This window comes from Crocodylus porosus, unplaced genomic scaffold (assembly GCF_001723895.1).
Source record: "Crocodylus porosus isolate Cpor-Errol unplaced genomic scaffold, CroPor_comp1, whole genome shotgun sequence".
Taxonomy (NCBI): Eukaryota; Metazoa; Chordata; order Crocodylia; family Crocodylidae; genus Crocodylus; species Crocodylus porosus.
Window position 1 is genome coordinate 3,850,069 of NW_017728906.1, and position 24,816 is coordinate 3,874,884.

General features: G+C 43.8%; 1 protein-coding gene across 3 annotated transcripts in view; it reads left to right on the forward strand.

Moving 5' to 3' along the window:
* The window catches only part of MYH15 (myosin heavy chain 15), a 70,156-nt gene extending 63,175 nt beyond the window's left edge, over positions 1-6,981 (forward strand). For all 3 annotated transcript variants that reach the window (XM_019528610.1, XM_019528612.1, XM_019528611.1), the window contains 6 exons: positions 38-163; positions 1,224-1,394; positions 1,860-1,964; positions 2,667-2,762; positions 3,263-3,400; positions 6,843-6,981. In XM_019528610.1, coding sequence (XP_019384155.1) covers positions 38-163; positions 1,224-1,394; positions 1,860-1,964; positions 2,667-2,762; positions 3,263-3,400; positions 6,843-6,860 — 654 coding nt within the window. In that variant the 3' untranslated portion in view covers positions 6,861-6,981. The remainder of the gene's footprint in view (positions 1-37; positions 164-1,223; positions 1,395-1,859; positions 1,965-2,666; positions 2,763-3,262; positions 3,401-6,842) is intronic.
* The last annotated feature ends 17,835 nt before the right edge of the window (positions 6,982-24,816 follow it).

Consider the following 24,816-nt stretch of genomic DNA (forward strand, 5'->3'; position numbering starts at 1 on the left):
CCCCAATTCGTATCTCTCTTCTTTTTCTTTTTTAAAGAACACAAGCCTAATTGGTCAGAAGAAGAAGCTGGAGGCAGACATCAGTCAGATGCAGAATGAAGTAGAGGAGGCAATACAGGAGTGCAGGAATGCTGAAGAAAAAGCCAAGAAAGCAATCACTGATGTAAATAAACTCCTTGTTCCCTTTTCTCCGGCGTACACAGCACTATCTTTTGAGGACTAAGTTAGGCAGACCTAAATGGCCACTTCGGTCACTGTAAAAAATACCTCTGATTTTTAAATGAACACCACCACTGTCTAAAAGCAATCGATGCAGTCTGGTGAAAAGAGGTTGAAGAAAAGGAGAGAAAAGTGCTCCCTGGTTGGTTTCTTTTCCCCAAGACAGAGCATGCCCTCACTGATCTTTGAGATCTGTTTTGGGTCACAACATCTCTGAGGCAGCTGGATCTTTGTCTGGACATGATGAGACATTTGGTCCCTCAACTACCTTCCTGTCTGGCATGTAGATCAAAGAGCAAAAAAAGAAAGACTCAGTTATAAGAAGCAGCATTCCCCTTTAAGCCTTAACCATTGTTGTTTCTTACAAGCCATAAGGGTGATCTTCTCCAGGTCTACAGAGACCAGTCATTGTCACCAGTTCAACTCCAGCCCAATCTGGTAATGACTAAACATTTTTACCTTCTGATGGTTGTTCAGTGACCTGCACTAGACATGTAGCTTGGTTTGGATGATATGGACACACCTCAGGTCAGAAATGGCTTCCTTGTTAAAAAAATCAACAAAATGTCCCCAAACTGAAGACAACATGGAGACTGAACTTCTGGTCCCAGATCCCTCATAGCTGGAGGTGAAGTCTATTGTTGACACAGACTGGCAATATTCCCTATTACTGCTGCTCAGACTCTGCTTGTACAAAGGATGCATGGACAAGTTCAGACTTGTCAAGTTTGTTAATGCAGCAACTTTTAGAATCAACCTCCATGGCCTGATATGCCAATCCCATGCAGGTGTTAAAGTAAGAGAGCAGATGTTAGATCGTGACAGTAGAAGATAGGTGGAAAAAGGTATCCCTTCCCCTTCAGCAATGCAGGGTTTTATAGAAAGTCCTCAAGTACATTGTCCAGCCTTATACTAAATGACTTGAGCAATGGGGCTTTCCCTGCTTCTCTTAGGAAATTATTCCAGTCTTACAGTCTTCAGTGTGATGTACTGTTTTACTTTAGGCAGCAATGATGGCTGAGGAGCTTAAAAAAGAGCAGGATACTAGCGCTCACTTGGAGCGAATGAAAAAGAACATGGAGCAGACTATTAAAGACCTACAAAAGAGACTGGATGAAGCAGAACAAATAGCCCTGAAAGGTGGCAAGAAGCAGATCCAGAAACTGGAATCCAGGGTAAGTTTTCTATCCTGAACCAAGGACCACACTATCCCCCTTTCAGAGTCTTTACAGGACTTGGGCAAAATGGTTGTTTTGGGTGGCCTTTGCAGGTAGCCTCTGCATCCACTTATGATCTTCAAAGAGACCATTTAGGGATCAAATAATGAGTTATGTGAGTTGGCCATATGACAAGTTACATCCAGACCAGATATGGACAGTCTTTCTCCCTTTTCACCTTGTTTGGCATGGCAGTGTGGTCGTTGTAGGTAACTCTGTGTATATGAATATGATGAACGCCATGTTCAAAGTAACTTATGTGTTCTAAAATGATCAAATCCTCTACAATCCTTTCTTAGGTTATAAACTCTGTAGCTTGTTTTGTATGTTTGGTCAGCATCTGGTGTGTTGGGCACACTCCATATTACAGTACTCGTCTTGCTGCTTGAATCCTGTGGAATCATAAGGCTTCTTTTCTTGCAGGTTCGTGAGCTGGAAAATGAACTTGAGAATGAACTCCGTCGCAATTCAGATGCTCAGAAAGGTGTCCGCAAGTTTGAAAGACGCATAAAAGAGCTGACTTATCAGGTACTCCTGCAAAGCCCATGCACTCTGGATATTACACAAAACAGCCAGTCCCTGGAATGAAATGTGTTCTTTATCAGACAGCAGTTGCACGTGTTAGGGAAGCTGTAGAAAACCCCTTATTTCCCATGTTACAATCAGTTCACATAAGCCATCGTTAGCTTTTGTAGGAGGGTTGGCATAGTCAGGAATCTGGCATTGTTATAATGCCAAATTAAATCTGCAGAGGAGGAGCCTTGGATAGCATTCCTGTTGCTGTAGGAGAAGAAAAAAACTCCAGCTGTCTCCCTCTGCTCTGACTCTGCAAAGAGGAATAAAAGGATATTAGACTTACTTTTGTCCTTGTCATGGGCTGATAAGATTCTGTGAGCTCTGGTAGCGCAGTACTACTTTCACAGAGTACAGGAGACCTACATTTTATCATCTCTGCATCATCCTTTTGTGGGAGTTGGAGCATTTAGTCATGATACTTCATAAATACGTAGATATTCTCTTCCATTCGCTGTGTCACTTTTACTGTTATTCAGAACAGCCCAGGGAAATTTTTCTCATCTGCTAACAGAGTGATCCTATCTGAACTCTTTTCAATTTCAAAGATTTTTATTTCCAGTGTCATATGAATATTATCCATAACAGGTTCACTTTGGAATGTCCCCAGCCCTTGGGCCTGTATATTAAGATTTTTTTTCTGTTTGTTTGCTCTAGTCAGAGGAAGACAAGAAGAACCTGGCCAGGATGCAGGATCTAATTGATAAACTGCAATTAAAAGTGAAAAGCTACAAGCACCAAGCTGAGGAGGCTGTAAGTGATAGGTGTAGATGTTACGTGGCATTTCTTTTTTTCAGTCTTATCGAGACATATTCAAACCTTATTCATCAGCTTCCTTGAAGAGCTGCCTCATTCTGATTTATACTGTTCACTCCCTAGGGCTCAGTGTTTAAACAGCACTTGGGGCTTTATATCCTGTAGTGTAAATAGATTTTCAGGGGCTGTTGCTGCTTTCCCCAAGAGATTTGAATTATTCAGAATGTCATGTACAGCAGCTTGGATTTTGTGATACCTGAAAAATGCCTGTAAGGTGGTTCCCCTTTATTTTTCTCCCTATTTGAAAGGATATGGTAATTGGAGAGATTCCCTCCACTAATACTATTGGGACACCAAAACCCTTACAGTGTAAAACTAACTTTTCAAAGTTTGCCCTATACATTTATGCTTAGTCACATTTGCTGCTGATGTTGGAATTGAAGACAGTACTTTCAAACTTAGAGCGGGGAAACTCCTCTCATGCTTTTTTTCAATAGGAAGCACAAGCCAATATGTATCTGGGAAAATACAGGAAACAGCAACATGAACTGGATGATGCTGAAGAAAGGGCTGAAATAGCTGAATCCCAGGTTAATAAACTGAGGTCCAAGACAAGAGATATTGGCATTAAAAAGGTATGGCATTTTTCTGCAACATGAATGAGTCTATAATTCCCACTGGCTTGTATACACGTATACACATAAGGTGAGGGAAATAATTCCATCCTATATTTTAGATCCACATATTTGTCTAATTTGGATCTATTATTTGTCCAATATTTGTCTTATTTTGTTTCCGTTAAAGCAAAGGTTTTGAAATTAAAACTACAGCTTATGAGACATCAAAGCAATGTGTTCCTAACATACACCAACACAGTCCTAGATAGTTAAGCAGCTGCAAGCCAGAGAAGCTTTTCCCCAACACATTTAGGTAGAAAACTCATTTCTGAGAGTGGCTATTTTAAAAGCACCATCTCATTTCTGTTACTATGTGGATTTCTACCTGGGGTTGAAGAAAAATGAAACAGCTTGAAAAGCTCCTGATTATCTTTGATTTTCCCTAATGGCAACTGGGTGATAGATCCATTCTTACACCTACATGATTTACTGAAAGCAGGAGCTGGAATCATCTTCATTTTGTTCTCCATCTGATGTAAAAATATTATCTAAACAGGCTCTAGGTTTTAGGGGATATGTTCTGGATAAGCAGCCCCAGAGTCAGTGGCAAAAAGAAACTGTTCTGTTCTAGCCAGAATGAGAAGAAGTTGCCCTTTCTCCTTTCTTCTTGCCCTTTGCTTTCCCCTATGTTGTCCATTCTGTGGCCACATATTTTCCATGAAATACATGAGAATTCAGCAGAGACACAAAGTAAAGCTCTCACACAGATTAATTCACAAGAATTATCTTTTATTTCAATTAAGTTTCTAGAGCAATATCATTTATACCAGTGCTTTCCAAACTTCTCCTTAGCATGACCCCATTTCCTCAGCATGACCCCTCATTCCCAACTCGCAGCCCCCCACAACCACTGTTGGTGTCCCTCACTCCCGATCCACAGCCCCCCATTCTCCCTAGGGCCAAGGCCCACAGCCCCCTGCCCCCCCAACCCAGCAAAGCCTAAGGCCTGACTGCCACTGACAAGAAGCAGCAGCTGCTGTGGCCGGACCTCAAAGCCTGGCTTCCCCGCCCCACTGTCCCCTCCACTGTGGCTGGCACGGCCAGAGCATAGCACGTGGCAGTGGGGAGGATGCAGGCTGCTTACTGCGGGTTTGGAGCTCCCCACCCTGCTGCCATTCCCCCAGGTCTCTGCAGCCCAGCAGGCGGGGACTGGTGTGGGAGAGAATGCTGCACCATGACCCCATCCATTGCTGTTATGACCCCATTTTGGGTCACAACCCACGGTTTGGGAACCACTGATTTACACTATTCATGTGTTACTGGATTAAACAATACATTTAGTTGAGTGTAATTGCTTGGTATCTATAGCACCCCCCAACTAATTTGAGATAAGTACATTTATTCTATGCACAAAGAGATGGAGGTTAAGGAGAACAGGATGCCTGTTTTTTCTTGGCAGCTTGTTTTGCTCTAAAGGCACAGCCTCTGTGACTCAAAGGGCTTAAACACTGAGTGGGTAAAGGGGCTACAGAGGGTAAGCACATTAACAAGCATAGTGAGTCTGTGCTATCCAGAGAAGTAATATAGGGGTGCATGGTTATGTGAGAAGCTGACGATCGGTTCACAGGGGTGAGAACACCAGCAGAGCAAAAATCAGTGGAGGGCTACATGCAGCAAGAGCAAAATCAGATTAAGTTGGGAGGTTCAGGTTGACTGAGCTTCTGGAAGCTGCTATGCTTGAGCTGAAGCGAGAGGAAGCAGAGGTTTCTGAAAGGCTTTCCAAAGAGGGGGGTGTGAAGTGACTGGTTTGTGAAGAAGCTGGTTGTTTGAAACCTGCTTGAAACAGAAGTTAATGGGAGACCAGAGAGGAGGAGGGTGCAAGAGTTAAGGGCCTACATGAGTGTTGCGTCTGAAAGAAGGAAAGAAAAGGACAGCATTGGCAGTGTTGAGGGGGGGATAGTGGTAGATTTAGATGCGACTTGGATGTTTGGAGCAGGGCAGAGGGTGGGCCTGAGTCCCAGGGAAGATAGTAGTACTGTCAGTTGTTAGCAGTGATGGAGACTCAGGAAAGGGAAGGTAAGCAGTTTGGTTTTCACCTTGCTGACAGAGGACAAGGGAAGAGGAAAGAATTGTTAGAAAATGAGAAGGAAGACAGGAGGAGGATAGACTCCCTGAGGCATGTTAGTAAAATCTCAGGGAAGAAACAACTGTGGGTGTTCAAAAATAAAATAAATTATAAAATAAAAGGGTGGGGGCACAGCTGAGATTTCCAAATGTAAGTACTGTCAAACTGGATCAGACCAAAGGTCCATCTTGTCCAGCCCCCAGCCAGGACAGTATCAGATATACAAGAATGATCTAGAACACCCCTAGATAGGAGTCATCTTTCATGTTCAGAGGTTGTTTTAAATCCTGATACCTTATATACCATTGTAACTCTGGATGATGTTATCCACATAAATGTCCACTACCAACTTGCTATGAACATGGACTAAATGACCTCTGTGGCAAGTTAGTCACTATGGGTATACACATGCAGCAAGGCTGCTCCAACGCACTGTAATTACAGTACACGGAGCAGACTTGATTAATTGAGTCTGCTGGAGTGTGGTAATTACTGGGCTCCAGCAGACTCCAGCGTCATGTGTATCAGTATCCCCATGCTGAAAAGTGGTGGTGGGGGTGCTTTAACTAAAGCTCGTTTAATGAGCTTTAGTTAAAGTGCCCCACTGCCATTTTTCAACGCGGGAACACTGATCCCTGTGATGCTGCAGGCACTTTAATTAGAGTGGCAATCTGAGATGACAGAGGAATGCAGGATCTGTCTACACTGCATTTCTGGCATGCCCAGGAAGGGATATTTGCATGAGTTGAGCCCAAATTTTGTCGCAGAGCTATCATATCACTTCCCCTTTCACCTCCCATCCCCCACAAAAGCATCCTCCCCTTCCCCATAGCTGCTCTTGAGACCTTGGCCTGTGGCACACAGAGCATCGAAGTGCAGGATGTTCTCGCTGTGTGTGGATTGGGGCACATTCACAAGCGTCTCTTCTCAGCTCTCCAGGGACATGGTGCAGACCTATGCAGAAGCTCATAGAGACATTAGTGGAAACAGACCAATTTCACTTAAACAGAATGAATCATATTATACCCTGTTTACACAGCAGCAAAGCAAACAATGTTGTAGTCCATAGCAGTGCTGTATGAAATTTATAAGCTGTTAATAATGTATAAACAACTGCCAGGACAGGGAACAGTTGACACAAATCAATTTAACTCCATTGAGTGATGCAGGTTTTATTGATGATTTGTGTCCAGTAGGTATTTAGTAATGCAACAAAGCAGCAGAGAATAGACAGTTTGTTTCATATTAAAAGATAAAAATGTCAGTAGGATTCCTTAGCATAAATCACAGTTACCTGCACTGTATCATAACATCTCTCACACATTGCATTTTCAGGTTCATGAAGAAGAATAAATGCACTTTGCTTTGCTTAAATGAAGACCAGAGATGTGTTTGATGCATTGTAAAATCAGCTACACAACTGAAAGCAAAATAAACCAGGCATCTAAAAAAATAAATATATTCAAACTCAAAACAGCCTGTGCAGTGCTTTTCCTTCTATTGTGCTATTCGGGGGCTAGCCCCAGGGATCAAAAAATGATTAAATCCTGCTGACTGCCCTGTTCATTCATTTGAAACAAATCCCAGGTGGCAGTAATGCAATTAAACAAACCTACGCACATGTACAAATCCTTGCAGTCTGCCATCCTCATGTAGGGATTTTTAAAGCAGTATTATCTAATGGTTAAAGCAATCCTCTACACATATGTGGCCCTTTGCAATTATTCACACTCATCCAGGCTTCCAAGTTCCTTACCAGAATATGATACTGCCTGGGGACCCACTGGCAGTTCATCCCCCACAGTCAACATATTGACCTGCAAGTTTTCTACAGTATCATCGAATGCCAAAGCAGGCATAAAACAAGACACAGGGACTCCTGGGCAGGGCTTCTTTATGAACGTTTTCTTCTTCTTCTCATGTCCTGTGTGAGACGGTTGATGACAGGTGGTTAGCAGAATTCGCAGATTCATTAGAATCTGACAAGGCCACGACGTGAGCGCTTCTGCTTTGAAAAGTTGAAAGTATAAGAGTGGTTGGGTAGAAGGTTGTGTTATCTCTGCAATGGAAAATAGTGTGTGAAAAGTCTCAGATTCTAACAACTTTAATTTTGTGAAGCCATGTCTTTTAGAGCAGTTTATGACAATGGTTAACTGTTTCTGTGTTTTGTGTGCCAAATACATGAACACACACAGAGAATGGTGACTAGAAACTCACCTATCTACATTGGCAGATGATGAAGAGTATTCAGTAAAGTGTTTACACTAAATGAGACAATGCCCTTACTGACCCCAGCGCTCTGTCCTGCTCAGGTTTCGGGGGTTGGACTCAATGATCTACTGAGGTCCCTCCCAACCCAAACATTTATGAATCTATTTTCCAGGGAGATTAAGGACTACCTCAACCCCTCTTCAAGTTTTCTTAAAATAGTCATATACAAATTGTAAAGAGGAAGAGTCTTTTCTCACTGCTTTGGTAAAAAAGATTTTTATCATGTTTCCTAAAACTTTGTTCAAATAGTCCAGGATGAGTCTTTGTGATACTCTGCTTTTCATCTGCCCAATCAGTAAGTCAGTGCATAAAGGTACTTCTATGTTTGTTTCATAATACAACTATCAATATAGATGGAATACATCATTTTGAAGAATTCTCTTCCTTTTTTTCAAATTTATCTTGGGCTGTGTCTTTAGATAACAGTTATATTGATGAGGAGGTTATATTGTTGAATTCAAAGGAACATTTTGATGATGATTCCTCTTCTGCAACATATAGAAAAGACAAAGTTTGTTACATCTAGCAAATATGTAAAAATTAGAAGGCACTGGGTGGGTTCAAGATCAGAAACACAAGTACACTTTCCAGTGTTTATGTTAGTCAGGCAAAATCACAGATGCCAAAAGGGGGAATGGATGGAAGAGGCAAGAATATTTCTCCTCCTTTGCTTATGCTAAAAAAAGTGTTTTATTTATCTGAATAATTTGCAAAACAAAATGACTGACTGAGGTAAATTCAGATGTAAACAGTCTTACTTAAATTGTATTAAATTTGGCCCCTTCTAATTTTAGGCCATTTTGATTACTTTAAACTGTGCCAAAAGATGTAGTTTTACATAGTGTGTTCATTCCCTTGTTTATTTCCTACTGTGTAAATATTATGAGTATTAATTTCCCTTAATTTCTTATGCTATTCAGTCCCTTCTCTCTTAAGGCACCTTTCTTGATTCTCTCTACCAAAGGTACCAAGAGAAACAACAATAAATTGGAGCCAGTAGTAGATCACAATATATCAGAGGACCAGTAATGGGGTGTAATTAATTGATATTATAATGAAATTATATTATTGATCATATTATTGATATTATAATGAAATGTCTTGTTCTAGGGTATTGGAGGCTACCCACAATGTGTCATTGGTCTTTGAGCAGCAAGGTCACTAAGAAAACCTCAAGGAGCTGATGGGCATGTTAGCCACTTTTTGCTCAAGTCAGATTAGGGAATAATTAAATGTCTCCTTGTTCAGAAATAGCAGGAATGATAGAAATGGTCCGAGCAAAATGGTCCAAAAATGGTCCAAGCAACCCCACCCCAACACACACACTTAATTTAGGTTAGATAAAAATTATTTCCTAGTTTAATATGTGTAATGCTTGCCCCTAGTAGACTACTGGACACTTACATGACCTTTAAACTATTTAACTTATAACAACTATATTAATACATAAATGATGGGATTATTCCACATTGCTCGTAAGTGCACATGCTCGCTCGCTCGCTCTTTCTCGCTCAGGCTCGCTCTCGTTCACTCTTCCTTGCTCTCTCTCTCACTGTATCTCGCTCTCTCTTTCTCATTCTCTCTTGTACCCATTCTCTTTCCATTTCTCTCTCTGTCTCTCCACTCCTTTTCCATCCAGCCTTCTCCTGTCCACTGCATACAACACACTAGGATAGCTTTAATTCTCACTCCAAAGATCCTGTTGCCATTGTGTCTGGTGCTTGCTGACAGCAAATACAGGGCTGTGGTAATTAGAAGACCTGTTACTTGAGTTCTCTACCCAGCATCTCTATTCTGTGTATATCTTTATATCTCTGTTGACAGCAACCCTGAAGGTTACGCTCAACTAGCCCTCTGCTTGTTGGTGACACACTGGACAATAGGACAAATAAAGTAAACTGATAAATCTAAAAAAAGGAACAAAGAAGGGAAGCTTCCTAGAGTCACCTTAGGAACAAGTCGTCCCACTACTTCCTTCCTATGTTTGGCTCTAATTTTAGGCATCAGAAACAGGGAATTTTGGGACTGTTTCTTGTGCTTGCTCTGGAGCATTTGGGTGAATCTGAAACACATTGAAGGGAGGGACAAACTGCTGGGGAATTTAGCGCAGAAGACCTTCCAAGCTAAGGGGAGTAGGCTTGGGCTAGAAGTTACCCCTCAAGCCAGGATTATGTATCCTTAACAAAAAGTTTGAAAATGAAACCATAATGGTCCCTATGCAAAACGAGTAGATAGTCTCAGAGGAAACCATTGTCCGGATTGAGCTAGTAGGAGCTCAAAGCAAAACAGCAAGTTGCTTTGTTTTCTTTTGGTATCCAGAGTACAGTAGAATTAACAATAAAATGGAGAGCTAGGGTGGGTCTGTCTCAATACCCCACTCACAATGGTAGGGAGTCTTACAGAGCTTCAGTGCAGGAATTAAGACCACAACACTGAAAATCTCTGCATTAGGATGGGAGAATAGCAGGGAGGAAAATACACGCCATGAGAAACTACTCTTTCCTATTCTAAACAGAACAAAATACTGTTGTGTTAGGTACCACATAAGAACAACAGAATGCTGTAAATAGGCACTGCTTGCTTGAGGTTAATGCATCTATGCCAACTTAAAATGGTTGAAAATCTGGTTTTATAAAGACATCTTTATTCTTAGATTGTCATTCTCGGTATATTCTACCCTGAGGCTTACGCAGTTTGGCTCTGCCAGAGGGCAGAGCCTTCCATGGCAGCCTTCCAGAGCCTAGTCATGAGTCTCCATGGAAAGAGAACATCCACAAGCTTTGGAAACTGTTACTCAAGAAATCAACAGTATGGGTGTTTGCATTCCTCACTTACAGATGCATGAAATAAATATGGAAGACAATAGAATACTAATAAGCAAGCCCCAGGCTACTAAGGGCAGTTATGGATAAACTCCAACGACCTAAAATACAGACACAGGATCCCAGGATCTACATACTCCCTCTCTTGCTTACAGATGATCTTTAAGAACACAATCCACATCAGAGGTAGCAATGACATCCCAGAGCATACACAAGCTCAGACCTGAAATCAGTTGGATTTATTTTAAGGCCTAGGAGCAAGCTGAAAGACAAAATACTCCTTACTTGTTAAGGTGGAAAACTATTTCTCTCACTCCTGTTTTGATTAGCATGTCTTTTCTGTGGACAGAAAAAAAAATGAACTGAGGTAATTTTGGTAACATGACAAGCTAAATATGGTGAAATACTGACAAGCTTAGAAAAGGTTAGAAGGGAATTAGGATCCACCCTTCCCTGACTGGGCTACCAGGAGTGCCCCCGGAGTCAGGAATAGACAAAATACTTTCTGGAGATGTAAGTATCTGCTGCTGCTTTGATATGATACAAACTAGGCAAACTCAGAATATTTTTTTTTTTGCCATTGTGCAACCTAGATATGCTTGAATGAATTTTTCCTCTTAATTTTGATTTTTTGCTCAACCTTGTTCTGGCATTTATAATTCAGCTAAGTACAATGTGATGCTCAAGAGAAACACTTGGCCAAGGCACCACCCAAAGTACTGCAACCCAAAAACTGTGCACAGAGGGCATGAGGGCTGCCTGCCAGCCACAGGAAGTGGCTGGAAGAGGGAAATATTCACTACAACTTTTTCCTTTTTTTCATTTTACATTTCCTGTCTTTTGCCAGTTTTTTAACCCAAAGTTATTTTGGCAAATGTCCACATTCTGGTTTGACCTTAACATCTGGAGTTGTATTTTTATACAAATCCTGTAGTAAAGTGAGTGGAGGGGAGTTTTCTAACACTCACAGTCATACGAACCTTTGGAAGGCAATATATAGCAGTGATGACGGCAACAAAGCTGACTGCGGTGACCACACTGCTGGTGATCATTACAGCTAGTTTGGTGTTTGTCCTTGTCCTTTTTTCTAAAAATATATATTTCTGATTAATTTCATAAGGTTAAATTAGAAAGCTGATACTGTTTACTTAATGGCTAAGTGCAGACATTGCAGGGATTAGGGAGATCATGTAAAAAATGGCTACCCAATCTAATCTATTTTGCTCCAGGGTAGGTTTGCTGAGGGGGGGAGGGTTTGGAGAGCACCTTGTTCCCCAAAAGCCTCCCTGAGGACCCTGTCAGCCCTTCTGATCCTGCCAAACCCTCCTAGACCTCACCAACCCACCACGCACCCTGCCTGCCCCCTGGTTGCTCCCGTGGATGCTACCTGCCCCCATTCCTCTTGCAGACACTGCCTGCCCCCTCCATCCCTCTCCAGACGCTATCTCCCCCACCCTTCCTCCTACAGACGCCACCTGATTCCCCCATACCTCCACAGATCCTGCTTGCTCACCAATTCCTCCCCTGCCAGATCCTGCTTCTCCCCACCCAATCCTCTCAACCAACCCCACCACTAGCTTCCCCTTTCCGACATACCTTAAATAGGTTAGCCACTTTTAACACTTCTAACTTCCCCCCTAACCCTCCCAAATATCTGCACGTAGCCAATGCACACAATAGTCCCCCCAAGTGTAGATCTATTCATTTGTCTTCTAGTTTCTAATTCATAAAATTGTAATTCAGGTGAGACCCATGCTGCTATGTCCTTTAATATTATCATAATCCTACACTTAAATTAAAATAATTTTTATATTACCTCCAGTATTCTGCAGTCTCAAAAGAATACAGCTTAAAACTCTTAAATACATTTTAAATCCATATAGTTGAAAGCATGCCACTTTACATTTACTTCCTTCATTTCAGTTCTGAGTTCTGGCTATTCTCTTATTTATAGCATGGGTGGGTGGGTGTCTCAAAAAGAAGCTTAATGGCCCGATCCTGTAATCACAGTATCTGGTGTAATGTCCAAAGCCATGAATACTCCCATTGATTTGCTTTTTCAGGAACGATTCAGTAATATATTCAACAGTAACTTTTAGCAAACTTGAAACATGGATTTTTACATTACAGAACTAATGAGCATCACCTAGAATACCACTCCTGGCTACCTGATACAATCCTATGGGCCTCTCTCTCTGTAACAGGTCAGGGAGCTTAGTTAGCAGGAAAAGTTTAGCCTTCTAGATCAAGCAGCTGACTAAGGGTCAGCTACACAGAAGTAAGCAGCCACAGCAAAGATAAACAGATGCAGACAGCTTTCTGGGACATGGTGCCCCTGCAGTAAGATATAAGGCACTGCTCTAAGCAGGAAGTTAGTTAAAGAGGAGGTGAAGGCTAGCTGGGCAAATTGCAATAGCTCAGAGCAGACTGCATAATGGACTAAGAAGAAACTCGAGGGTCAGGTGGAGGCCATGTGATTGGAAGGAGTGGAGTCTAGACTACTAAGAAGCTCTGAGCTAGAGGTCTCAGTATAGTCCTGACCTTTGGATGGAGAAGAGGTTCTTCCAGTCTGAGCTGCAAGAGTGGTGACTGCAGACCTAAAAAGGTACCCTGAGTTTGTCTTTGTGTTTTGTTTAACCACAAGATTCAATGTGGCTTAAAGGGGGAAAAGGTAGCCATGGAGGGTGCCAGCAGGGTGCTCTTTTCTGGAGGCTGCAGGAGCCTGCCACAAAGGATGCCCAGAAGGTGCTCTGCATCGGGGCTGAAACCAAGACAAAGCTCTGAAAAGACCAGGAGTGCAGTGGGCTAAAGCCAAGGCAGGGCCAGAGGCCCAGTAATTAAGTAGACTAGCCCTGCTCTATAGTAGGCTCATGGAACCAGAGGGTTCAGGCAAGAGAACATATCTGCAAGGGTCAGGGACCTAGTGGGCTGAAGTCAGGAGTGGATTTGGTGAATTGAGCTAAAGTAAGCTCTGCCAGATGTAGGCATGACTATGGGGGAGGCTGGAGGCCACAATTAAGGCCAGCAGGGCTACAGTTGTTGCCCAAAGGCCTGATTAGGGTCTGTAGGAGACAGCAGTGCCAGCAAAGCATAAAGATTGTTAGCTAAGAGTGGCGGGCCCAGAGAAATTAGGCTGGAGCCCACCGGCGGGGGGCGGGGGGAGAGAGAGAATAGAAACATGAATGGCTGAGGCCAAGTTGGAAGAGAGCAGCAGCCAAGGCTCAGTTTGAGTTTCCAAGGACAGCCTCCCAAATAGATATAGGTCATCCAGGAAAGCATGGCAGGTGCAGATTAGGCAGAGACCTCAGAAACCAGAGTACACGGGACAGGGTTACTTTGACTGCCAAAGGGCACCACAGCCATCCTCAGGGGCTGGTCCTGCTACAGCCTCTGACCTAACATTGAACGTAGACCAAGTGCACTGTGCTGACAGTGGCAGAACAACAATGATACACTCCATAGCAGAGGTTCTCAAACTGTGGTCCATGGACTACCACTGGTCTGCGAGCTCCATTCAGGTGGTCCACAGAAAGGTGACCTAAGGCTAAAGCTGACAAACATTACACCCAACTTCCCAGGACTTTGTTCAAAAAAACAGGCACATCCACCACATTAGAAAGGTAAGACTACTGAAATATGAGTCGTGTGCTTTGATTTGTAGAACAACAACAGTTTAAGTGGTCTGCCAAGACCCTCAGCAATTTTCAAGTGGTCCACAGAAAGAAAAGTTTGAGAACCACTGCTCTATAGGGTATGTTAATGGAGGATACTGAGGTTTGGCCCTGCAGAGAGGTGAGCATATCACAACTGCAGCTGGCATTGAAGGGAGAGAGCACTGAGCAGTTGCAGGCTTGAGCCCTTTGTGTACATATCTGGGTCACTGTGACAAGTATGGACACCTGCCACTCAAAACATGTGCTGCAGGGCAAATTCTGAGCCTCTGACACCCAGTCTTGTAATTGTGCTCTGATGTGGAAATTGGGATCAGCAACCAAGGGACAAAACATGCGAAGGACAAAGTTACTTACCTCTTTTGGTTCCCCTCTTACTTAATTGCTTCTTCAGCATGTCTGTTTTGAGGCTCTTCCCTCATGTCTCTCTCCCCATATTGTATCAACGGGGGTCTTAGGGGACTGAGTGCTCTAGTTCCTTTCTCTTCTTGCTCTACACCTTATTTCTGGATGGTCTAATCCACAAATGCAATTCAAATGCCATCCCCATGCCAACTCCTCACAGATCTACCTGTCTGTCCCAGATGCCTGACAAAGCGTTCAAAAGGTCTCATTTTAAGACTGTGTTTGGAGTTCTAAACTAGCTCCTATTTCAGACTTTTAAATCCCATTTTAAATAATTGCTACAGCTTCTCGAGTGCTGCTGAATGATAATGGATGTTGTGTTCTCCAGGTTACACTTCAAGAGGAAATGACACAACTCCAAAATCCTCCTCATCATTTGTTTGTATTATACTTCTTGTAACCTGGATTTTATGGCGGGGGGTTTAGCCTTTAGCAAGCAAACTCGGGCAAGAGATTAAAGCAGTAATAGTAACTTCCCTAGAAAAAGGAAGGATGCAAATAACATAATAGAGGTCTCACAGCTGCAAATGTGCTACAGCCCATAAACATATGAATGTGTGTGTACGTGCCTATTTGCAGCTGCGCAAAACAGGTTGGTATAACAATGAAATCTTAAAAAAAAAGAGTTCCAAAAGTGATCATTTCTCCCTTCCTCCCTGTAGTTTTTCCAGGCCTTTTCCATGTGTATGAAGGTCATGGTAGCCAAGACACCTTCTCCCTCAACACAGCACTGACAGCCTGAGCCTGCAAGTTGCTGAGCACATTCAGTTCCAGCTAGAGTCAGCGGGCATTGAGGGGACTCAGCCCCACACAAGGCCAAGTCCAAAAAGAGCTGCTGAAGGACAGAAAATCTTGAAGTCTATAAAATGCAAAAATCTCAATAGTCAACAAGATAACACTGGATTTTTTTTCTGATCCAGCTGAATATTTTTCTAATACAAACACAAAACACTTTCCTCCCTATATCTCTTGAAGGACTCTTGAGAGAATTTTCCTTGAGAGCCCATAGATTTTAGCTGATCTTTTTCTTCCTATGTCCTGCCATGCAGAAATCGTGGCAACTTACCAACTTGTAAAGTCGTTATAATCAGCTGTGTGTACTGAGGTATTGAAACATTACACAGATAGTCTCCCTGGTCATGTAGAGTCAGACCATTTATGTGTAAGTGATATGGCTTGGCTGTGTCCAAAAACAGTCTTTTTTCAAAAAATCTAGTGATTCCCGATGTCTTATTGAAAGATGCCAGAACAGAGGTAGATGCATTTTTTATTGCTGTCCAAATAAGTATAAAGTCTTTACTGTATGAAGAATTTTCAGCAGTAAATTTGCATGGAATTAAAGAATTATCTCCTTCCATTTGATGAAGTGGACCTGAAATATATAATCAAAAGAAGCGACCAGTTTGAGGAAGCTGCTGTGAAGAGCACTTAGCCTTCCAGAGCATTGTTCACCCAGTATGATTTAGTGCTCCATTAGCAAAAAAATCTATGTACACTAAAACCACTTTTTGAAAGGATGATTTCAGGAGCTGTAGTTTTGCTCTGAATATCAATTTTAAAACAAACAAACAAACAAAAACATCCCTTTCTCATATTAAAGGTTTCTACTTAGCATAGCTTAGGATAGCTAAGAAAGGCAGAGCATTCCAGTTGTTCATGGGTGTATTGTTTTTCATATTAAATTCCATAATGGAGGGGGGGAACTGTAAAGACAAAAATGTAAGAGACCACCTCCAGAGCAGAACTAAATGCAATTATATGTGTTTAGTTCATACTACAGTGTAGCAGTCACCTCATTAATGTCTCACCAACTCCCCTTGGTATCCACACTCTGTACTTATGTCTATTCAGTATCCCGTTGACTCCTGACAAGCTAAAGCCCCTCAGTAACTCTCACCCCCACCTACTAGTGGAAGTTTTCAACCTCTGCTGTAATCTGCTTATAATGTATTTTGTAGCTGAAGTGAAGTAGTGAAACCCTAAACTGTCTGTGAGTGCAGAGCCTCAGCGTTTTGGGCAGGAATCCATGGCATCCAGCCCACATGGCTCCCCATGGGTCAAGAAATTTGGCAGCATGGGAGCAGTGGCAATTAATACTGCCACCCATCCCTACTGCCAAATTCCCAAGCCCTATGCAGTCAGATCAGGACCAGGCCATACTCCTTCCCTCCCCCTGCATTGCTGGACTGGGGCCAGGTCATATTCCTCCCCCTACCCTGCCCCTGCATGGTGGGATAAAGGCTAGGCCACATCCCCTACCCCTGCCCCACACCTACAGCTGAGTCAGGCTCCTGCCACACCTGCCCCACATACAAGATCGGGCCCACTGATCAAGCCACAGATGGACCAGGCACTGCTCAACCAGTCCATGGGGCAAAATGTTGGACAAGACTGGTCTTGGGGTATCTCAATGTCAAGAAGCAAAGAAAATGAAAGAACTTGCTGCTTGAATGTTTGTGTATTAAGTGCTCTGTTGACCTTGTATAGACAGTTTGACTTTCATTTCTGTTCTCTTTTGTTTTGTCCTCATATAGCAAGAACAGGAGCTCTCATCAGTCTGGTGCAGGTTACTCAGTTTTAAGGAAGTATTTCTATTGGGAATCTCCTCATGAAAGAGGGCCGTTCTATGCTGGTATTGAGAGAGTCTTGGCTTGCTAGTTGGTCCTGCCCACTGTAGTAGCTGTGCACGTTTTGGTGTCCTTTGTTCCAGTGAATTGCTACTTCTGCACCAGGTGGAAAGGAACAAGGCACAATTCAGTCTTTGGAAACCTGTCCAGTTACTACTTCAAGCCCTGTAATACTCAAGACACATAACTGTAAGTGTCGAAATATTTATGAACAAGTTAAACAAGTCAACTAAGTGAGTCTATATGCTTCCCTTCTCCCTCCCCCCTGCAAAAAGAATCCAAATTAAATCCAGCAGAATTGGTTCACTACTTCTAGTAGGTACTGAGCTGCTGCTGCTTGTATTCACATCTGCTCTTTTTATTGATGTGTCATATGCATCACAGATTCCTGTGGCATTATACAGCATGACACTCATACCAAAACTTACCTGAAACTACAGAACATCCATACAATAAGAAGGTGAGAAGAGAGTGTACCTTCATGTTGTCTTTGGTTCAGAGTCATTTCACTCCCCTCTGGTAATGAAAAGGAGAGAAATTTGGAAATATCTCTATAATGCTTCTCCTTTACTACCATAACCTATGAGTATGAAATATATAGAATTATATATAAGTTTTGCTTTACCAGTCTCCATATATTCAAGGACCTTTTGGAGACAAAATACAAATCTGTGTTCTCCAGACCATACCCACTAAGTTCCTGATCCTGCAGCTTTGCAAGTAGGTAGATCTTTGTGCCAACATGGAGCTCCACTAGCTCCAAAATATTTTAAATGCTTTTATCCTCAAAATGCTCCTGTAGGGGAGGGAAATCTTATTACACCCAGGTAGCAGGCCCCTCTAGCCCCTGCTACTTAGAAAAGAAGAGGTCAGCCTCAGAGGGCTGCAGTGTGGTATAGGCAGCTGAGCAAGGGCCAGCTGCAGAGAAGTAGGCAGTCCAGAGGAAGATACAGAGAGGAGCTGCAGACAGCTCTTTGGGGTGTGCAGTAACTACAGGGGCAGTGCTTTGGCAAGCAAGTACTTGAAAAGCAGACCAAGAACAGCTGGGCAGACTGCAGTAAAGAAAAGGAAGGTAAGTGATGTGCTGAGCAGAACCCTCTGAGTCAGCTGAGAGTCAAGTGACTGAAAAGTATAGTTAAAGCCTAGTACCTGAGCTAGAGAGGCAGTCTGGCCCTGACCTCCAGAGAGGGGATAACCCCAGAGAGTCTGGATTGTGAAAGGAAGGGACAGGTTAGCTCAAGTATCTAGAGAAGCTGGAGGGAGCCAGCAGGCAGAGGACTGGAACCTGCCAGGGGTTTGGGTATGGATGATAGGGGCAGTTTTGGAGGCCAGGGAACATGTCGTGTCATGAGGAGCTGGAGCCCAGATAAAGTCCTGCAACAGTCAGGGACCGAGTAGGCTGCAGGGCTAGAGCTGAGAAAGGGTCAGGGGTCAGTGTGTGAACAGGGAAGGAGATGAAGTTAAGACTGAGCCCTGAAAGAGTGCAGAACCTGGTAGGCTACATGGTCCACAGCTATGGGGGTTCATAGGCAGAGTGTAACACTCTGGAAGAGGTCATGAACTCAGAGGGCTAACACCAATATAAGGCTAGAGGGTGTAGTGAAGGACATAGAATAAGACCTGTGAGGCAGGGCATGGCTGTGGGGGCAGCTGGAGGCTATGATTAAAATCTTTAAGGCACCTGAGACCTGGAGGGGCACAATTGGGCTCCAGAGGGGTCAGAGCCCAGTAAGAGCTGGTGTTCCCCTAGGGTAAGGGACTGTGTCTGGAAAGCTCACATTGACCTTCTATGGTAGTCTCCCCAATTTCACTCACAAGTCATAGCAGGCAGGATAACAAGGCAATCCCCTGAAAGGCCAGAAGGGAGCAAGCAGGACAAGGACCACTAGGAGGTGCTGTGGCCAACCTCAGAGACCAGGTCCTGCTACACTCCATTTTTATAATGAGAAATGGACCCTGAGAAAGAGGTGTACTGCTATATTTGAGGTCATACAGAAAATCTGTGGTGGAGCAAGGACTCAAACCCAGATCTCCCAGGTCCCAGGAGGGGTGATGGGTGGGTGAGTGCAACATGGGATCTGGCAATCAGGACGCATAGTAGAGATGATACCTTTTATTAGACCAACAAGATTTTTGCAAAAAAAAATTATTTAATTGCAAAAATTTTGTAAAAAATCTTGGGTCTGTCCTCACTTAGAAAGAGTTGCATATAGTTTGGGGCCTAAGTGCGCATTCAGAAAACAGTATGCTAATCCCAAGATTTCAGAAGGATGAGCTGGGTACCAGAATACAAACTAAATGCTCTAAAACCATCATTAAAAAAAAAAAAAGGTTTTAAGGCTTTTACTGGATGCGAGATGAAGGCCACAAGAAATGCAAACAGGATCCTCAATGGAATTACTAGATTTAGACAAGACTGTAGTCTTTTCTGTCCTCCTTAATGCCAACAATAAATAATAACACTAATTTTTCCATGATAAAAACCCCCAAAAATCAAATACCAAAACATATAGGTACTTAGAATTTATTTTATTGTAGTGATTGAGGCACTGCTAGGCTTTCAAATTGCTTTAAAATTGTAAGTATATCAATAAAGCATTCTGTTCAGTTGATACCTATATATATATAGAGAGAGAGAGATTTGGGGGGTTTAATTGGAGAATTTGCAATTTTTAAACAAAGAAACCTGGTCATAAGGTTTGGGAGGCTGTCCCAGGGTCCCCAGAGTGAATTCAGTCTTCTGCTACTCTGCCCTCAGGCACCAAGCTGTGGTTCTTCTGACACCTCTTGTGCTATATTCATGGCCTCTGTCCACCCCTACAGCTATGCCCATACCTTGCAGATGGTATGGTATTACTTTAGAGGGGTTGCTTGGCCCTGTCAGGCCTCAAACCTTTGGAGCATCAGCCTTCCTGGTTGCAGTTCCTTTCTTCTGGCTGGGCCCCCTGTCACCTTAGGTCCAGTGCCTCAGACATCAGCTTCCTAGTCCCCATCTTGCTCCTTTTTGGGCTCTGGGCCCCTGGCCCTGACTTGCCGTATCTTAGTTTCAGACTCTGGAGACAGTGACCCAGGTGCCAGGTGAGGCTGCTGTCAGTCTCAGCTCCAGCCCTCTGGAGTCTCTGACCAAAGCAAGGCTCTAAACTGGGTGGTCCTCGGGTGCCCACTGCAGTACAAGAAAACACTTGCACAAAAAAACCAAACCCTCCCCCACTCTGGGTAACACCATACATCTTGCCAGCCCCCTTTCCCTTGGAGCTCTCACCAGGGTGCCATCTACAGCCCTTCTCTCCAGGGAGGTCTGTTCCCTGCATCACACCAGCCTGCCTGCCTTCCTTCAGGTGCTGGGTTTATATAGCCCGTAACCATTCACAGAAATTTCTCTTTTCACAACCTTCCCCTCTCTGCTGTAGCTTAATCTCACTGCTGTGCTACCTTTTGCTTCTTGTTACACACAGGCACCACTGTTTTCGATAATTGCTCTTCCTGTCTGGTTGGATGCAGGTATGTCCTATCTTTTAATAACCCTGGCACCTACTAACCCTACTTAGTTGTTTCCCCAGAAGCAGATGAAGCAGCATGAAATACAAAATAAAAAGACAGGAGAGGACAAGTAAGCAGAGTTTAACTGGAGCTGAAGGAAAGAGAAGAAAACTTTGCTTAGAAATTCAAGTTATATAGGGTATGTACAGAAGTTGCTTTTTCCCATCATTTAAAGCATTTTCTTGACATGACTTAACAGAAGCATAAAACTTTTCAGCACTTTAAAAATAGGTACAACACTTTAAATTAGGTATTACATTTTGAAGCACTATATTTTACAGCACTTTGGCAACCTACCATAAATAACTTCTGTACACTGGTCAAATTTCTGACCAGTGAAGAAGCCCCAGGAGGCTGCAGAGTACCCTCTGACTCCTAGCCTGGAAAGTGCAGGGAGGCTCAGAGGTCCCTCACCAAACACTGCATTTCTGTCACGTTTAAGAGCACTGTAACTTTACAGTGCTATAAAAAGTGCTCTTAATTACAGAATTGTAAAAAGTGCACAGAGCACTTTTGTACACACCCATAGAAGTTGAAATCACCAAGCAAATCAGCCAGGATGGCACCAAACTAAGCTCGGTGAACTGACTTTTGTGAGGTTTACTCTGTATAATCTACAAATGATCTGTGAAGCTTTTCTTTCACTTGTAATTCCATTTGCTCCCATGCAATAATTTGCAGGTATATACAGTAGGGTTGTTTTTTGGGGGGGGTTCCATCCAGAGACCTCTAATCTCTGTTTCACTTGTGTAGAAGAAAAGATGTGAAAAATTCATGGCAACATGTGTGAAAAAATCAGCAATCAACACCAAACTGCAAACATGACAGCAGTGGAGGTGGGCAAAGACAAAAGCTAGATCTATCTGTTTTCACAAATGCACACCTCTGCCACCAAAGGGTTGAAGGTTCATCCCTTAGCTCTGTTTGTAATTCCAGGCCTGTTTCTGAATCACCATAGAGTTAATCTTTTGCCAACATTTACAGCTAGCCTGGTCAGCAGAGTAAGGAAAGCAATCAACATGTCAAGCAAAACAAGTAGTCAGATTAAATTAAACAAAACATTGGGCCTGGAAGGAGACTTTATACAAGAAGGCCTTAAATTGGTTACCCAAATATACTCTATCAGTGGCACTCAACCTCTGGCCTGCAAGGATGTACCACCCAGCGTGCGGGGCTCTCTGCAGAGGCTCCTGAAATTGCCACAGCTTCCAGTGCCACTTGTGGCAATTTGTGCTACCACTGCTCCCCACCACCAAATTTCTGCATAAGTGGAGAGCCCTGTGGGCTGGATGACACAGTCCCATGTGCCAGCCCAACTCTGGATATGGCCAACAGACCTTCCAGCCATGGGGCTGGAAGGGTGAACACTGCTGCTTTCTATCATATCTTTAAAACGTTGGTAATAGTGATTGATACAACTGAATGTATTGGAGACATAGCTTTGCTATAATAGACATATTTGAGGTGAGTTTCTCAGATAACTTCTAAAAACAAAGCAGCCTCATTTGTATAGACCAGAAACCAAGGCAAAATAGAGCAGTATGGGGGCAAGCAGCTTTCTGTGATAGTGAAGGGGATAAGAAATCCTCCCTTCTCAAACTATACGTTTCACAAGGATGCACTTCTTGGCTAACTGGTATCTTTCAAGTGCATAAAAAAACTGGTTCAACCCACTTCCCCGTCTCAGTGGAACAAAGCATTTTAAATTAAACGAATTAGGAATGCTTATGGTTAGGGTATAGACTGGGGGAGAAAATTGGAGAAATCAACAAATGCAAGAACGCCTTCTGCCAGCCTGCATACTACCCTCCTCCCCGCTGCATCTCCCTAGCTGGAATAGGTAAGAATCTATATTGCACTGCCTCTGCCAGCCAGAAATGCTAGAATAAGTGTTTATTCCTATGCTGTAGGATATAAACAGTAAAAGGTTGGCCTCTAGACATGCCACCTACCAGTACACCCGTAACCTGCTCCACCAGGCTTTAAACTAAGCCTGCTGAGGGACGGAGGGACTACCGCCACTGCTGGCTCATTGAGCAACCCTTGCAAAGCCAGCAGGCCAAGGCACTTAAAGGAGTCCCCGCCTGTCCCAGCCCTGGAACAACTGGTAGGCAAGGCAAGGGGACACTTGCCTGCCTGTACATGAATGCCAGGAGCTTGGGGAATAAACAGGAGGAATTTGTCCTCCTGCTTAACACAAAAAATTACAATGTCATAGGGATAATGGAGACCTGGTGGGACTCTACCCATGACTGGACCACAGGTATAAATGGCTATACGCTGTACAGGAGAGACTGAGTAGACAAAAGGGGCAGGGGCGTAGCTCTCTATGTCAAGGAGAGCTATGTGTCCCTGCAAGCCGACATTGGCAACCAGGGTGGATGGCTGGAGACCCTCTGGGTTAAAATACATGGGGAACCTGGTACAGGGGACACAATAGTGGGAGTCTACTACAGACCTTCCACCCAAAGTCAGGAGCTGAACCAGGAGTTCACCAGGGAATTGGATGAGGCCACATGCTCCAGGTCCATGGTTGTCATGGGAGACTTCAGCTACCCAGACATCTCATGGGAAGAGCACTCAGCTAAATCTGAGCGGTCACAAAGCTTCCTCTCATGCATGAATGACCTCTATCTGACACAAGAGGTCTACAGGCCAATGAGAGGTAAAGTGCTGCTCGACCTGGTACTGGCAACCAGGAAAGAACCTAATCAGTCACCTAATGATGGAAGGGAAGCTGGGTGACAGCGACCACAAGCTGATCACCTTCACCATCTGCCGTAAAGCTGGCAAGTCAGTCAGCAATAGAGAAGTTCTTGATTTCAGGAAAGCTGACTTTGACAAGCTCAGGTGGCTTGTCAGTGAGGCCCTAAGGGACCACGACCCCACGGGGAGGGAAGTTCAGGAAGAGTGGTTGCTCCTCAAGGGAGCGATCCTCAATGCACAAGCTAATGCTGTTCTGTTTCAGAGGAAAGGCAGCAGAAGGGCACAGCAGCCCCTTTGGCTCTCCAGAGACCTAGCGGACCTCCTGCGGCTAAGAAGAAAGACCTACAAAGGATGGTGGACAGGATCCACCTCCAAGGAGGAATATTCCACACTGATCCGGTCCTGCAGGAAGTGAACCAGGAAAGCCAAGCCTGCAGCAGAACTCCAACTAGCTACAAGTATCAAGGACAATAAAAAGTCCTTTTTTAGATATGTGGGGAGCCAAATGAAAAGCAAGGGCAATGTTGGACCTCTGCTAAACCAGATGGGACAACTGACAACTGATGCCCAGGAAAAAGCCAACCTATTAAATGGGTACTTTGCGTCAGTCTGTCATCAGTCCCACAGGATGCCCCTGCCCACTACAGGACAGGGAGGCCTGGGTTAGGGAGTTTCCCTGCCCTCCATCAATGATGACCTTGTGAAGGAACACCTTGAGAGGCTGGACACCTTCAAGTCAGCCCACCCTGACAGTCTACACCCCAGGGTACTCAAGAAGCTGGCAAGCATCATATTCCAGCCCCTGGCATGGTTCTTCAAGAACTCCTGGCGCTCTGGTGTAGTGCCTGAAGATTGGAAAAAGACCAATGTGGTGCCTATCTTCAAGAAAGGGAGGAAAGTGGATCTGGCAAACTACAGGCCCATCAGTCTGACCTCTATCCTGGAGAAAGTCTTAGAAAAGATTATTAAAGAGGCCATTCTTAACAGACTGGCTGACAGCAACATCCCGAGGGATAGCCAGCATGGGTTTGTTGTGGGTAGGTCTTGCTTGACCAATCTTATCTCCTTTTATGACCAAGTGACCTATCACCTGGACAAAGTAGAGAAGATTGACGTCATATATCTTGACTTCAAAAAAGCCTTCAATCTGGTATCCCATCATCACCTCTTGGCAAAACTGGCCAACTGTGGCCTTGGGTCCACCATGCTCCTCTGGCTGGGGAACTGGCTCCGTGGTTGGACCCAGAGGGTGGGGGTTGACGGAAGC